Source organism: Elephas maximus, chromosome 16 (assembly GCF_024166365.1).
Source record: "Elephas maximus indicus isolate mEleMax1 chromosome 16, mEleMax1 primary haplotype, whole genome shotgun sequence".
NCBI lineage: Eukaryota > Metazoa > Chordata > Mammalia > Proboscidea > Elephantidae > Elephas > Elephas maximus.
This window is the reverse complement of record NC_064834.1, coordinates 47,989,998-48,005,350: the sequence shown is the minus strand read 5'-3', so window position 1 is coordinate 48,005,350 and position 15,353 is coordinate 47,989,998. Positions and strand designations below refer to the sequence as shown.

Below are 15,353 nucleotides of genomic sequence, written 5' to 3'. Positions count from 1 at the left end.
AAGGTTGGCAATTCGAATCCACCAGGTGCTCCTTGGGAGCCCTGTGGGGCAGTTCTACCCTGTCTGTAGGGTCTCTATGAGTCAGAGTGGACTCGACAACAATGAGTTTGTTTGTTTGTTTGGAATCTTGCATTCAAAGTCCTTCATTATCTAGCTACTAACTGACTATATAATCTGGGGATTTTCTGTATTTATATCATGTCGTTGTTGCTGTTAGGTGCTGTGCAGTTGGTTCTTACTCATAGCCACCCTATGTACTACAAAACGAAACACTCTCTGGTCCTGGGCCGTCCTCACAATCGTTGTTATGTTTGAGCCCACTGTTGCAGCCACCCTATCAATCCATCTTATCGAGGGTCTTCCTCTTTTTTGCGGACCCTCTACTTTACCAAGCATGGCACCAAAAAAACACCAAACCTATTGGAGTCAAGTCAATTCCAACTCACAGCAACCCTATAGGACAGAGCAGAAATACCCCATAGAGTTTCCAAGGGGTGCCTGCTGGATTCGAACTGCAGGGCTTTTGGCTAGCAGCCATAGCACTTAACCACTATGCCACCAGGGCTTCCTACTAAGCATGGTAAAAAAAAAAAAGTAGAGGGCTGAAATAGATCTATAAGGTTCCCTCCAATGCCAACACTCTTCACTCATATGGGAACAGATTTTTGGAGACCGGATCCCAGTGAAAACCAGCCTCTCTTTACCTTTCCCTGCTTTAAGAAGTTGCATCTTCCAATCTCCGTGATGCTTGAAGTGTTCTCTTTCTTGACCTCAGACACCTGCTTTCTTCCCTAAAACCCAAGAAATATTTTTGACATCAGTACATCTGTACATATTCTCTCTTGGAACACAGATGTGCAGCCCAGCGAGATCTTCTAAGCCTTTGCTACTCTTTGCTGTTCAAAGTGGGGTCTCTAGCCTGGAAACATTAGCTTCACCTGGAAGGATGTTAAAAATGCAGAATCTCAGCCCCATCCTAGAACTACTGGATCAGAATCTACATTTTAACAAGAGTTCCAGGGGGATTTGAACATATATTAAATTTGAGAAGCCCTGCTCTAAGCCACCAACTCTATCTTTATTTCTTCTCCTGAACTGAAGGACAAAAAAAAAAAAAAAAAAGTATAAACACCGTTGCTGTCAAGTTGATTCTGAATCATAGCAGCTGTGTGTGCTTCAGGGTAGAACTGCACTCCATAGGGTTTTCTTGGCTGTAATATTCTCATGGAGACCTGGTGGTGCAGTGGTTAAGAGTTCGGCTGCTATCCAGAAGGCTGGCAGTTTGAATCTACCAGCTGATCCTTGGACAATCCTATGGGGCAGTTCTATAGGGTTGCTATGATAGCAATAGGTTTGATTTTTGGTTTAATCTTCTTATGAAAGTAGATCACCAGGCCTTTCTTCCATGGCACTGCTGGGTGGATTCAAACTGCCAACCTTTTGGTTAATTAGGAGCCAAGAAGAAACCATTTGCGCCACCAGGGACCTGAAGGACAAACAGATCCTCCCAAATCTATCGAAGTTACAGGATCTCAGAAATTCATCCCATTGCTTCACCAGACCAATAGGGACTTTCCCCCAGCCTCCCCCGCTTTACACTCAATCCCCTGAAACAGTCCTTTTTGCAAAACCACCATTACCACCTGCAGTAGCTGCCCTGCCCCCTCTCAAACCAACTCATGTCCCAGGAGCATTTCCAGCTGCTTCCTCTGAGCCTCCAGGCCCATATATGTGCAGCTACAAGCCCGAGTCCTCAGAAACCAGACCTGAGAGTTTTTCCTGGACCCAGGGAGTGTGCAAGGACCTCAAGGTTCCAGTGCTTGGAGACTTTAGCCCATGATATGCCTCCTGAGGCTGGAGACCAGGCAAGTGCTCTCTGGAGATCTGTGGAGACTTGGTCCATCTGTTTCCCCCAAACCCTGGAATTTTATCCTCTTTCCAGTCCGTGAAGCAAATGTCTTCCTTCAACCCTCTAAACAGAGAGAATGTGTTGACCTTGGTGATCCCGACATTCAGAGATGGTCAGTGCCCCCAGAGGTCAAGAGAGGAGTGTCTATAGTCCCGCCCTACGGTTAGAGTATAGGACAAAGCTTCAATTACACCAAGAATGGAGGCCTGGACCTCCTATAGTGATGGAGGTCAGGCCAGTGTGGAGCCTGCTGTTTTCAAGTCACAGCCACAACCCTACCTTAGTCTCCAAGGAGCAGACGTTGCAGGGACCTCACATCTACTGAGCAGAGTGTATCACCGCTCCCCCCGCCAGGCAGCTAGCACTGCTGTCAGAAGGGAAAACATCCAACAGTATCAAGTATTTACTCTGCTCCAGGCATGACGTTAAGCTCTTGACAGACATTGTCTTATCTGATCTTCCCACTAGCATCATTATGTAGAATTTATTATGTCCATGTTGCAGATAAGAAAAATATATCTCAGGGAAGTTAAGTAACCTGTCCAAAGTTACTGCAGCCGCTCACAGGAAAACCTACCCCCGGCCCCCATTCCACTATTCCTCCTTTGACCCGGGCTGAGATCCTTATACTCTTCTGGGCCATTTCTCATTATCCTGACGGCACTGGAGCCACTGGCATTAGCACCAGAACCTGCTTCCCAGTTCCTGAGCTTTCATTAGCTGAACAGCCTCCTGGGGCTGTATTTTTGAAACCTGAGTTCTGGCTCTCAATGGGTCTGTCTTTGTGCCCCCAGAATCTACCAGGGGCATTGAAGAAGCCCCTCTGGTCACTCCAGAAACCCCTGAAGTGTCAGAACTGAACAAGGCCTCTCTTCTCATACCCTTGGGACCTGATATCCAGGATCTGTTGTGATATCCCCAGGAAGTCCGCCTTCTCCTCCCACCACTGATGTCACTCACAGAGATCACAGCAACTATAAAAGGGGCAGGTCTGATCTCCTCCGGTGAACTGACTATCATTTTCCTATAAGGTCACTATGAGTCGGAATTGATTCGATGGCAGTGGGTCTGTTAGGATTTCCTAGAGATACAAGGGTAGGAAGGATCCACTCACATAAAAAAGACTCCAGGGCAAAAGAAAGTACTTGGACAGGGATTCTTGGATAAATACCCAGCATGGAAGCACAAGATATGCATAAAAACCCTTAGTCCACTAAAACAAAAAACAAAAAAACATTTCTTTGCCATGGAGTCAATTCTGACTTAAAGAAGCGAAGTATAACACTGCCTTTCCCCTGCCCTGGTGTCCTCAGTGAAACAGTATTTACCTGATTTTCCATCTCCCCTGGTGGTATTAGCTAAGCTAACATGAGGAGAACTGTGTTTGACATTGTTCCTGCCACGTGGCACTAAGAGTAAAGTAATGAAACCTGAACTCAGGGTATTTTAAAATTGGGAAAGTCCTGAAACATCAACCAATCCAGGCCTCTTGTCTTACAGATAGTAAACTGGAGGCTAGAGAAGCAAAGTGACTCCCCAAGGTCACCCACCAGCTAGTGGCAGAGTCAGGACTATGTCCCCCATGTCTGCACACCAGCCCCTGTTTATAGGGCCCTGCAAAGGTGGAATAAACACACAAAGGGAATTTCTAAGCTATTAAGTATATAGGCTCAAAACACCTCTCCCAGACAGCTGGGGTCTGGGCCTTGTCCTCAGCTTCCACCCTGAACCACATCCCTATCTCCCCTCAGACGGGGCTCCCAAGGGGACTATCTGCTGCTGCCTTTTACACAACCTCCACAGCTCTGCTTTCTGTTCCTTGCCTGCATCTGTCCCCACCACTGCAGCTGGCCCACCTTCCTTCCTTTCTTCCTTCCTGAGTCTTCCCACTGGGGGAGTGGGGACTAGGTCCCTGTTCACCATTTCTGCTCTGTAAGACAGAATGAGCAGAGTTGGGTGGCCCAGAGCATGGCCACCAGGGCAGGGTCAGGGCCACAACTAAGGCTGCATACCAGGCACGCAGCTGTGGGAGCCCCAATCAACACCGATGGCTGAGATGCCACCAGCATCTGCCCCAGGAGCTCGGGTGCTTCTGTTCACTCAGAACTGAGAGGCTGAGGTCACCGCCGCCCCCACCTTCATGCCTTTGCTCACCACAGAGCCCTTTATTGTCCATCCATGACCTCCAGTCTGGTTCCTCCTTTGTTTCTTCATGCCTGAGTTACTCAAACACTACCCTTGTCAGCCTCCGAATCTCACACATGTCACTGGGACCTATGTGTCCACTGTGGCTGGAGCATCCCCTTGGCTGGTAATAAATCCGGCTTTGTTTTACCACTTGGCAATCTCCTGTTACTCACTCTCCAGTGTAGCTCATTCACTCCATGCACATCTGCCTCCTTAGAGATGCTCTCTTCCATCCATCAGCTATGTCCTGCTCTTGGTGCTGACACTGAGCCCCTGCCTTAGCTGATAGCTGGAGGACACCCTCCTCTGTTCTCTCACCTGAATCCTGCTCATCTTTCCAGTCCCAGTTCAGGCCCACCTCCTGCTCACAGCCTCATGCAACCTCTCAGCCCTCACTGAGTGCACCTGTCTCTGAACTTTCCCACCACCTGGAATCATTGTTCTGGGACATTTATTAAGAATTTTTATACCATCCTAGATTGTCCTCAGTCTACTATATGTCATTCTTCTAGTCTCTAGGTCTTCTATTTCAGTTACTCAGGGTTGTTTGGGGTCCTTTAGGCCTGGGAGTGAATCCTGGCTTTGCTGCCAAGCAGCTGTGTGACTTCTCTGAGCCTCAGATTCCTGACCAGGAGATAAGAATACCTGTCCTTCAGATTATTGTGAGAATTAAAAAGAATGGAAATTAATAGGTGTGGCTAACATCCATGGAGTCATTACTCTATATCAGGTACTCTTCTAAGCCCTTTACATTTCATTCTCTCAACAACCCTATGAGATAGGTACTATTGTTGTTGTTGTTAGTTGCTGTCAAGTCAGCTCTGACTCATGGCGACTTTATGTATAACAGAACAAAACATTGCCTGGTCCTGAGCCATCTTCATTATCATTGGTATGTTTGAGTCGATCATTGTGGCTGTTGTGTCAATCCATCTCATTGAAGATTTCCCTCATTTTCTCTGACCCCTCTACTTTACCAAACATAATATTCTTTTCATAAAAATCTTTTCGTAGGAACTATTAATAATGTCCATTTTAGAGATGAGGAAACTGAGGCCCAGAGGTTAAGCAATTTGTTTAAGGTCACGCTGCTAGCAAATGGCAGAACCAGGATTTCAAGTTAGGCAGTCTGACCCCAGGCCTGGAGCAGATGCTGAGATGGGGGCCATTGTGGAATTCTCACATGTCTTATAGCCTCTGTGCTGTGCCCACACACCTGGCAGGGGCCGTGCGGATTGCAAAGCCAAGGCCAGACGAGGGATTCCAAAACCAAACCTGTTGCTGTTGAGTCGATTCCAACTCATAGTGACCCTATAGGACAGAGTAGAACTGCCCCTTCAGGGTTTCCAAGGAGTGCCTGGTGGGTTCAAACTGCCAACCTTTTGGTTAGCGGCTGTAGCTCTTAACCACTACGCCACCAAGGTTTCCAGGCAAGGGATTAAGAACATTTGGATTAAGCCTTTTTTATTTTGACACAGTAAATGAACCATAAGCCCCAAATTAGATCAACGACAAAGTAAGAAAGGCTTTACTCGAAAGGCTGGCAGTTCGAATCTACCAGATGCTCCTTGGAAACCCTATAGAACAGGTCTACTCTGTCCTATAGTGTCGCTATATGTCGGAATCGACTCAATGGCACTGGTTTTTTTTTTTTTTGGTTTTACCTGACAAGAAGGCCAGACCAGAATCTTGGCTTCCTGGGAGGGACTGTGCAATCACACACACAAAATTGAACCACCTGGCCCACATTAAACTTGAACTCACTCTCCCTAAAATTTCATCCAGTATACTAGGAGCTTTATTGGATCCATTTCTTTGTGGTAGCCATACTGTGTGATTGGAGTTGGGGTGAATTAGTATTGGTGTTGCTTTGAGGGTTTATTGAGACATTTTCAACACCCAAGACAACAATACCTAATATTTACATAGCACTTATTGTGTGTTAGGCTTTGCTAAGTACTTCACATGTATTTGGAAACTCTGGTGGCATAGTAGTTAAGCGCTACAGCTGCTAACCAAAAGGTCAGCAGTTCGAATCCACCAGCTGCTCCTTGGAAACTCTACGGGGCAGTTCAACTCTATCCTATCGGGTCACTATGAGTCAGAATCGACTCTATGGCCATGGGTTTTGTTTTGTTTTTACATGTATTATATGTGTTATATTACTTGCTTCTCATACAAAGAATATGTTGTTGTTGTTACTGTTGTTAGGTGCCGTTGAGTTGGTTCTGACTCATAGCGACCTTATGTACAACAGAACAAAACATTGTCTGTCCTGCACCATCCTTAGTTTTGTCTGTGTTTTCCATAATTTTGTCTATTTTTTTCTTGGTTTTTTCTATGTTTTCCTTGATCTTTTTCCTAATCGCTTGGAGAGCCCTAAATACTAGCCTTTTTTTTTAACTTTCATTGAGCTTCAAGTGAACCTTTGCAAATCAAGTCATTCTGTCACATATAAGTTAATATACATCTTACTCCTTACTCCCACTTGCTCTCCCCCTAATGAGTCAGCCCTTCCAGTCTCTCCTTTCGTGACAATTTTGCCAGCTTCCAACTTTCTCTATCCTCCCATCCCCCCTCCAGACAGGAGATGCCAACACAGTCTCAAGTGTCCACCTGATATAATTAGCCCACTCTTCATCAGCATCTCTCTCCTACCCACTGTCCAGTCCCTTTCATGTCTGATGAGTTGTCTTCGGGGATGGTTCCTGTCCTGTGCCAACAGAAGGTTTGGGGACCGTGACCGCCGGGACTCCTCTAGTCACAGTCAGACCATTAAGTATGGTCTTTTTATGAGAATCTGGGGTCTGCATCCCACTGATCTCCTGCTCCCTCAGGGGTTCTCTATTGTGCTCCCTGTCAGGGCAGTCATCGATTGTGGCTGGGCACCAACTAGTTCTTCTGGTCTCAATACTAGCCTTTTGAATTCCATATCAGGTAGCTCCACTGCCTTTTCTTCTCCCTGAACGTCATCTGATTCTTTATTTTGGTCACTAGCCAGAGCCATCTTGTCCTGCTTTATTATATATTTTGATATTGTCTGCTGTCTCCAAGACATTAAGGCATTATTTTCTTTATTTATTGATTGTGTCTTAATTTGTTTCATCCTACTTTTTTGTTTTGTTTCGATACGTCAGGGGGGTGTTGGACAGGTATGTTTGCTGCTTGCTTGTCTGTGGACATGGTAACTCTCACCACTTTGTCCAAGTGGGCAGGGCAGCAGCAGGCAGGATGAACCCACTTTGCTGTATGTAACTGACTTGGCTAGGTGACTGAGAGCAGACCGGGCAGGCACTGTCTGCCTCCTGATGTTGGTCCAGTGGCATGGTGGGTGGGGGCAGGGCAGACCTGGGGCAGCAGTGGGCTAGCTTACTGGTGGCACTCTATCTGCAGTGGCACTGTGGGGGCTGGCAGGAAGGGCAGAGGTGGCCTACAGGGCTAGGTAGGAGGGTGAAAGAAAAGTAAGAACAGAAAAAAGAAAAATAAAATGGCAGTGCAAGGGGAGCTGGTGGGTGGCAGCAGGCCAGTGGCTCTCTAGCTGAGTGGCACAGCATGGCCCATTGGAAAGGGGTGGAGGTGCCATATGGGCGAGGTGGGAGGGAGGAAGAAAGGTGAAAAAATGGCATTGAAGGAGCCAGCTGGTGTGGGTGGGGAAGACCCAGGGTGGTTGTGGGGTAGTGGCTCTCTAGCCAAGCAGTGCAATGTGGCTCGTCGGGACAGGGTGGAGGTGGTATACAGGGCAGAAGGGTGAGGGGTGGGAAAGCATGTTTCTCTGGTTACCAAGTGCTCTGTCACCTATTGGGAGCTCCGTGAATTTGCCTTTCTATACTCCCTGTCTGGGATTATTGCCGGTTGTGTTCCTATATGGCAACCCTGTGCCGTGTTAGTTGGCAGGGACCTCCACTCTGTATCTCTCCTCATTCTCTGTTTTCCATCCATTTCTTCTTCCGTTTGGTGTTTGATCTTGTTCTTTATCCCTTCACTCAATGCTTAGGGTTCCAGGACTGACATTTGTATTTATTTTACTCAGTTTTTCAGGTCTTTGCTGTAAAGGGTCAGCACGGTACATCTGTCTATGGTGCTATATTGGCTCCATCTCATTACTGAACATTTTGATTAAAGATTCCTTAGAAGAATCCTGACCAAAAGGGGGAAAATGCAGAACAGAATTTCAAATTCTCATGGACTCCAAGCTTTCTGGAGCCATGGGGGCTGAATGAACCCCTGAAACTATTGCCCTGAGATAATCTTTGAACCTTAAACCAAAATATCCCTGAAGTCTTCTTAAAACCAAACAACAGTCTAGCTTAACTAGTACAGAATGTCTGCTTTGAGCATAATTCTCTTTTAAGATCTATCCATATGGGACAAAATTGACAACAGCGACTTGAAAGATTAGATAGGAAACTTAGGAGGCAGAGAGTTTATGTTAATGGTGAAGGAACACGTTGGAAAAGGAGGTGAGTATGGTTACACAACTTGAACAATGTAATCAGTGTCACTGAATTGTACATGTAGAAACTGTTGAATTGGTGTATGTTCTGCTGACTATGTTCTCAATGGAAATCAAAACAATTTTTTTTAAGTGCATTCTGGGAGGAACAAGCTATCCGGGATTACTGGAAGTGAACGTAGGAGACTGCAGCAAGAGAGGAGATGGAGAAGTCAGTGAGGAGGGAGCATTTGAATGTCTTGACACAGAGTCTAGGCTTTAGTCTATAAGGAGTCACTGATCTTCTTGAGGAGAGGAACAACATGATCCCATCTTTAAGAAAATAACTAGAATCAGCAGGAAGGAAGAATTGGAGAGGAGAGATAATGAAGACCGGGAAACTGGTTAGGTGGCTTCTGCAACTACTTTCTACCAGTAATTGATCATAAAGTAGACTCTGGCTCATTAAGAAAAGGTTCAGGAAATACAGGCTACCAAGACAGGGAAGCGTGTAATGTATTTTATACAAGTTTCTATTTTAAATGGCTTCTATTTAAAATAAAACAAAAACACCCTGCAGTCTTAAGTGTTAACCTTCAATTATTCCCAAACTTAAGGTGGAAACTTGTCATTCTCCCACTTTGCTAGGTAAGAGATGTCACAATATTAGGAAGAGTATTTATTCACCCATTCTTCTAGAGTTGTCTTGGCAAACTCCAATAATTGCAATAAACTATAATTCGGTAAAAATTAATCCAAAGAATAATTTAATAAAACTTATTTTCTGTTAATATCAAAGTTTAACCTGTATTTGGCTTATAGGGTGAGGCTCCTTCTTAGCTCCTATCATGTTTTTTCCACGACAAGGCACTGCTGCTGCTGTTGCTTAAGACATGAGTTCCCTAATCCAAAGATCTCCTTCCTGTCCTCATTTCACCTCCCTGATTCCTTTCTTAGTGACTCTGAGAAACCCACATGGAACTGAAGTTAGCAGTCTGCTGTGGCAAGGGATAGAAATTGTGAGAAAAATTCTGCTGAGGTTCTGGAGGATTCAGGGACCATGCACCAGGTCCTCTGTAGCAATGGTTCCTCAGTGGGGTCAAAGAGGGCTGGGACCCTTTATTGGGCAGTTGTTGGTGCCCCTCTACCATTGGGCCTGTGTCTAGTTGATCTCTTACATAGGAGAGTGAATTTCATTTAACCTCTAAGCTCAGTTCATTTGATGGAATAGATGCTAAGCTTCTCATAGCCTAAATGTGTTTTGGAGAAATGGTCAAATATGCTCCCTTGACTGTCATATGAATTATGACAACCATTGTACCATCCAGGGGAACCACTGTCAGTACCTGTGTTATATCAGTTGTTAAACTTATGATTTATTCTTCAAGATCACAGCTTTATTTGCATCTTTTATTATTCTCTCATTCTTCAAGATCATAAGTTTCTGGAGGGCTGAGACCTGTCATATTCATTTTCATATTCCCTGTGGAGCCTAGGGCAGTGCCTGCACCCTAGAGCTCATAAGCTATAAGGTGGCGTGGCGTTGGGATTCAGAGCATGAGCTTTGGAGTCAACCTGCAGGGTTCAAATCTTGACTCTACCGCTTACTATCTGAGTGACTTTGGGCAAATGATTTATCTTCTTTATGCCTCAGTTTCCTCACAAGGTTTTTGAGAGGACCAAATGAGTTAATAGGTGCAAAGCTCTGATAATACTGCCTGCCATGTACATTGAAAAAAAATTTTTTCTTAATTAAAGAAAAAATCAAAGTCAGGGCCAGTGGAAATCATAGATGTTCTCCCCTCATTTTATAAATCTGGAAACTAAGGCCCAGAGATGTTAAATGTCTTGCCATTATTACCCAATTAGTTAGCAACATAGACTAGGTGCAAATTTGGGCCTATCTGACTCCCTGTCCAATTTTCTTCCTACTACACCACCTACACATTGATTCCAAAAAAAAATTCTTAGAAGCAATGTAGTATGGATTGCGGATCCCTGCTGGGTTACTAAAAGGTACCAGAAATGTCCTTTGATAAAGACAGACATGGGTCAGATGCATCATTGCTCTGCCCCAGCAGGACTTTATACTTTGAGAATTGATTTATGAAAGAAAAAAAAAAAGAGCAGCCACAATTGAATGAATATGACACAGCTGTAATAACCATCCAAAGACAAGTAAATGGAACCAGGAAGTCCAAAGGCAGGGAAGGTGAGGCAGGGTGTTTGTGCATGGGTGGAGCTGGCCAGCTGAGGTTCATGCTTGTGCATTCTCTGTTCCCACACACCGTTTCAGGGAGTGCTGCTGACGAAGAGGAACAGTGGTCAGATGACTTTGTAAGTATTTGCTCCTGGGACCAAAAAGGTGCTATTTCCACCAGGTAGTTTTAGTGGCTTATTTCTGAATTACATGCTTCTGGTTAGCTGCCCATTAGCTGCACATCACAGAGGAGAGAGGGCAGAGCTGGAAAGGCCACCTACAGACAAGGCAGCAATAACCTTCATAAAGGCAGACTTGGCCCAGCACTCACTACAGCCCAGGCCTTTGGCTAAGAGCTTTATGTGCTTTCTTCACTGAATCCGCACCACAGCCCTGTGAAGTAGGTATTCTTATCCCCATGTTCAGCATACTCACCAGCAGAGCCAAAACACATGCAAAGATGTTAAAGGATTTCCGTATCAGTTGATAAATGGCCTCTGCCCTGAATTCCCCAGTGCCCTATCACCAGGGCCCCTGCCCAGGATCCCTGAACAAATCAACAACTAGAGTTAATGCCTGGCACATCAGGAGGCCTCCCAGACTCTCTTTACTGCCACAGTCAGTAAAAACAACAACAACGATGAGTTGCAATAGAGTTGATTCTGACTCATGGCAATCCCATGCGTTTCAGAGTAGAATTGTGCTTCATAGGGTTTTCAATGGCTGTGACCACTCAGAAGTAGATCACCAAGTCTTTCTTCTGAATTGCCTCTGGGTAGATTCAAGCTACCAACCTTTTGGTTAGTAGCCAAGCACTTACCACCTGGGGACTCCACTGTCAGTATCTGTGCCTTATTAGTTGATAAACATTTTGAATATCAGCCCTGTCCATTTTACAGACAAAGAAACCAAGGCATGAGGACTTTAAGTAACTTGTAGTTCCAAAATTCAAACCCAGACCCTCAGAACCAGGCTTTTAGCCACCAAGCTGCTTACTGTGACCAAGTGGACATAAGAAGAGCTCCAGGGACCACTGAGTGAGGCACTGGGATCTAAACATGACGACATGAGAGGGTTCAGAATTAACTGTCAACCTCTGTGAAGTAGCTCTGCAACACAGAGGAACCTGAAGGGGGCTGCTGTGGCCACTTCTCTCCTGGGGTGAGTCTTACAGGGACAAAACACCTGAAAGCTTTTCTTCACAATATACCCACTCCTTATTTACTGGCATGCTTCAGTTGCAAAGACCAGGTCATTATGTGAAAATCAGCATTATGCAGAAGTCGAGGATGACCACATCAGATCACAAAATGGAGGATGACTACATCATTACATAACTACCAAATTATATCATTACATAAATGTCAAAATACATCATTATGTAACTGCCAAACCACTGAGAATCATGGCCCAACCAAGTTGATACATAACAATGACTATCACAGCCAACATTACTCTCACCTCGCACCACGGCGTTCATTACTGCCAGATGTCATTGTTAACGTGTAAAATAGTCAGATAGTAGATTTTTTACTGTTGTTGTAAATGAAAAACGCCTGATAACGAGATAGTCGATAAGTGAGGACTAGGTATAATGTCTTCTCATTGAACACAGATTAAAATCCAGGTTTGTTACTAAAGCCTCCAGACCTGATGAAATTGGACCCTGGTTGTGGAAACATGTGAGAGAAAAATTGCAGTGAATTTGACATCCTAAAAAATTTCTTCACAATAATTATTTTTCTCTTTCATCAAATTCATCCAGAATGTTGGCCTGCTCCAATCTGGGAATTTTATATTCGGAAGAGATCCAAGAGGGTCACCACACCACCACACACCCTATTTCACAGATAAGGAAACTGAGGCCAAGAGAATGGAAATGACTTGCCCACCTTCACTCAATTCCCCAGGGGAATGAGAGCAATGCCCAGAATTGAGCCTGAGCCCATTGCAGCACCCTGCATAGCTGCAGGAGTTTTTTCAAAGGACTGGGAAAGAGTGTTCCTACTTTTCACCTGCAGGGAAGGAGTGGCCTCTCTCTAGTTGCTTGGCTGCAGAGCTCCTCCCAGGGCGCAGCCTCTACAGTGGCTGCGAATCCCCACTAGTGCTGCAGTTGCACCCCCTGCTGGATACACACACCTGGGCCACATCTGAAGCTCCGGAAAGAGGCTGGTCCACAACCAGATGGAAACAAGAAAAGTGAGCTCACTGACTTGATTAAAAGCACCCACTGGAGCCTTAGAAGACATTGGGAGCACAAAATAAAATCAGCCTGGAGAGGGAGAAAATGACTTGCCTCAACCAAAATTAAGATACTAGCTATAATAAGGGTTGAGTAAACAGTAACTCATAATTATTTTTATTTCAGTGGCTTTCCAGTGCACATAGAATAAAACCCAGGCTTGTCGCCAAAGCCTCCAGGCTTGACAACATCCAGCCCCTGCGGACTTGTGCGGACTTTCATAACATGTGCATACACCCCACCCAGGCCATGTTCAGCACATCCCAAAGCACCAGCCCCTCCTCAGTTCCCAGAACAGGCTAAGGCCCTGCCTACCTCAGGGATCTCAGGCTTATGGTTGTCGGGCAGGAGAAGGGAAGAGAAGGGAAGAAAGGAGAAACCAAACCACGTTTTCATTCTTCCTCACTTTGTTTCTCACTCAGCCCTCTTCAGGTTCCACCCTCCTGTTATTCTCATTCAACCCTCCTCCAGCCACCTCAGAAAAGCTCTCTCCTCATCCTCCTTTCGCTTTTCCTTATCCACCCCTTTCTTCTCCTCTCTGCCCATCTCCCTGCTGAATAAGGAGGAAAGAACAGTCCTCAGCCATTCATTCATGCATTCATTCATGTCAAACATACTGAGTGCTTCTCATGTTTTAAGCCTTGAGAACATGACAATCAATAAAACAGTTATCACACTATACCTGCATCAGTGTTATAAAGTGCAAAATGAAAAAGGACAGGCCAAAAAGAAGGTGCATCATCCATTTATTGGACAATTGCGTATCAATCATGTATTGATCATCATGTACTGTCCAGAGTAGTGGGCAGAGGGGTTAGAGAATCTCTTGTGTCCTGAATCAAATATTTCCTCCACAGAATTTACACATATTATATATATATATATATATATATATATATATATATATATATATATATATATATCTTCTACTGTTCTTCTTTGTCAACATACAGTGTTTCGGCCACCCTAAGGATCAAATAGTCCAAACATTCCCCCAGGATAGTACAGTAGTCAAGGTGATGATCTTTAGAGTCAGAAACGCCTGGCTTCAAATCCCAGCTTTGCCTCTTAAGAGCTGTCTAGCCTTGGATAAGTCAGCCTCTCTAAGCCTTGGTCTCCTCACCTGTACACTAGGGGAAGAGCTCTGCCTCCTAGAATAGGAATTATCCTGGACTAAGCACACATGGGAAACCCTGGTGGCGTAGTGTTTAACAGCTATGGCTGCTAACCAAAAGGTCGGCAGTTCAAATCCACCAGGTACTACTTGGAAACTCTATGGGGCAGTTCTACTCTGTCCTATAGGGTTGCTATGAGTTGGAATCAACTCGATGGCAATGGGTTTGGTTTTGGGGTTTTAAGCACACATGAGGAACACTGGGTCTGGTGTCTGCATTTCCAGGATGGTGATTATGAAAATCCAGACGAGCACTCTGACTCGGAGATGTACGTGATGCCAGCGGAGGAGAACGGGGATGACAGTTATGAGCCACCTCCAGTTGAGCAGGAGACAAGGACAGTTCAGCCAGCCCTGCCCTTTGCCAGGGGAGAGTATGTAGGTGAGGCCACCCCACAGACCCTTGGCACTCTGCCTGCCAGGCCACAGGGAAGGTGGGAGCAGGCCCATGTTGCAGGGTGGGGGCAAATCTTGTTGCTGCCTGAAGACCCTCTGCCCACCTCCCTCCCATTATCACCACCTCCAAGCAGGTAATCGGGTCGCTCATGAATAATGGAGCCCAAGGTACAAAGCTTTTCAATCTGAGAGGAAGAAGTATCCTTCCTAAATCGGAATTATTGAAAACAGGAAAAAATAAAACAAGTACACCCCGATGGTTGCTTCCCCCAACTCCCAATAACCCCATGCGAAATCAACCCTGAGATTAATCCCCACTTCTTTTATTGCTCCCTGTGCACAAAATACCTAGAATATCTTTTAAGAAGTCTGTACAGACCAGCAGTAACATTCAAAGGTCCCAAGTTTGCTAACGCCACTCCTCCCTCTTACACCCACCAGACAACCCCACCTCACACTGGCTGGCCTCCTACAAACTGAGTCTAGACTGCATTTTTACCTGGGTGGGGGCAGTGGGTAAGAGTTTTTGGAGTAGGCCCCCAATTCATGGGCAACCTCATGTATTAACAGAGTAGAGCTCCATAGAGTTTTCTTGGCTGTAATCTTTACAGAAGTAGTTTTCCAGGCCTTTCTTCCATGATGTCCCTGGGTAGGTTCAAACTACCAACCTTTAGGTTAGCAGCCGATTTCAAACCCCTTGTGCCACCCAGGTTCCTAACCCCCCAGGCATACGTATGCTTAACATCTTCTGTCTACTCATTTGTTAGGATGCCATATTGTCAGCCTTACTTAGTTCGTGAGGCTCCTCACTCC

The 15,353-nt window shown here is 45.3% G+C and overlaps 2 protein-coding genes across 6 annotated transcripts in view; one reads left to right on the top strand and one right to left on the bottom strand.

Moving 5' to 3' along the window:
• The window catches only part of DNTT (DNA nucleotidylexotransferase), a 120,869-nt gene extending 115,117 nt beyond the window's left edge, over positions 1–5,752 (bottom strand). Inside the window, exons 1-2 of one of the 2 annotated variants that reach the window (XM_049856080.1) lie at positions 2,189–5,752; positions 705–791 (exon numbers count right to left, since the gene is read on the bottom strand). The gene's annotated coding sequence lies outside the window, so the exon portion shown is untranslated. Of the gene's footprint in view, positions 1–704 lie in introns of both variants that reach the window. The other variant, XM_049856079.1, reaches the window with a different exon arrangement.
• The window catches only part of BLNK (B cell linker), a 91,875-nt gene that overhangs the window by 35,283 nt on the left and 41,239 nt on the right, over positions 1–15,353 (top strand). For 3 of the 4 annotated variants that reach the window (XM_049856082.1, XM_049856081.1, XM_049856084.1), the window contains exons 4-5: positions 10,825–10,865; positions 14,370–14,526. In XM_049856082.1, coding sequence (XP_049712039.1) covers positions 10,825–10,865; positions 14,370–14,526 — 198 coding nt within the window. The remainder of the gene's footprint in view (positions 1–10,824; positions 10,866–14,369; positions 14,527–15,353) is intronic. The other variant, XM_049856083.1, reaches the window with a different exon arrangement.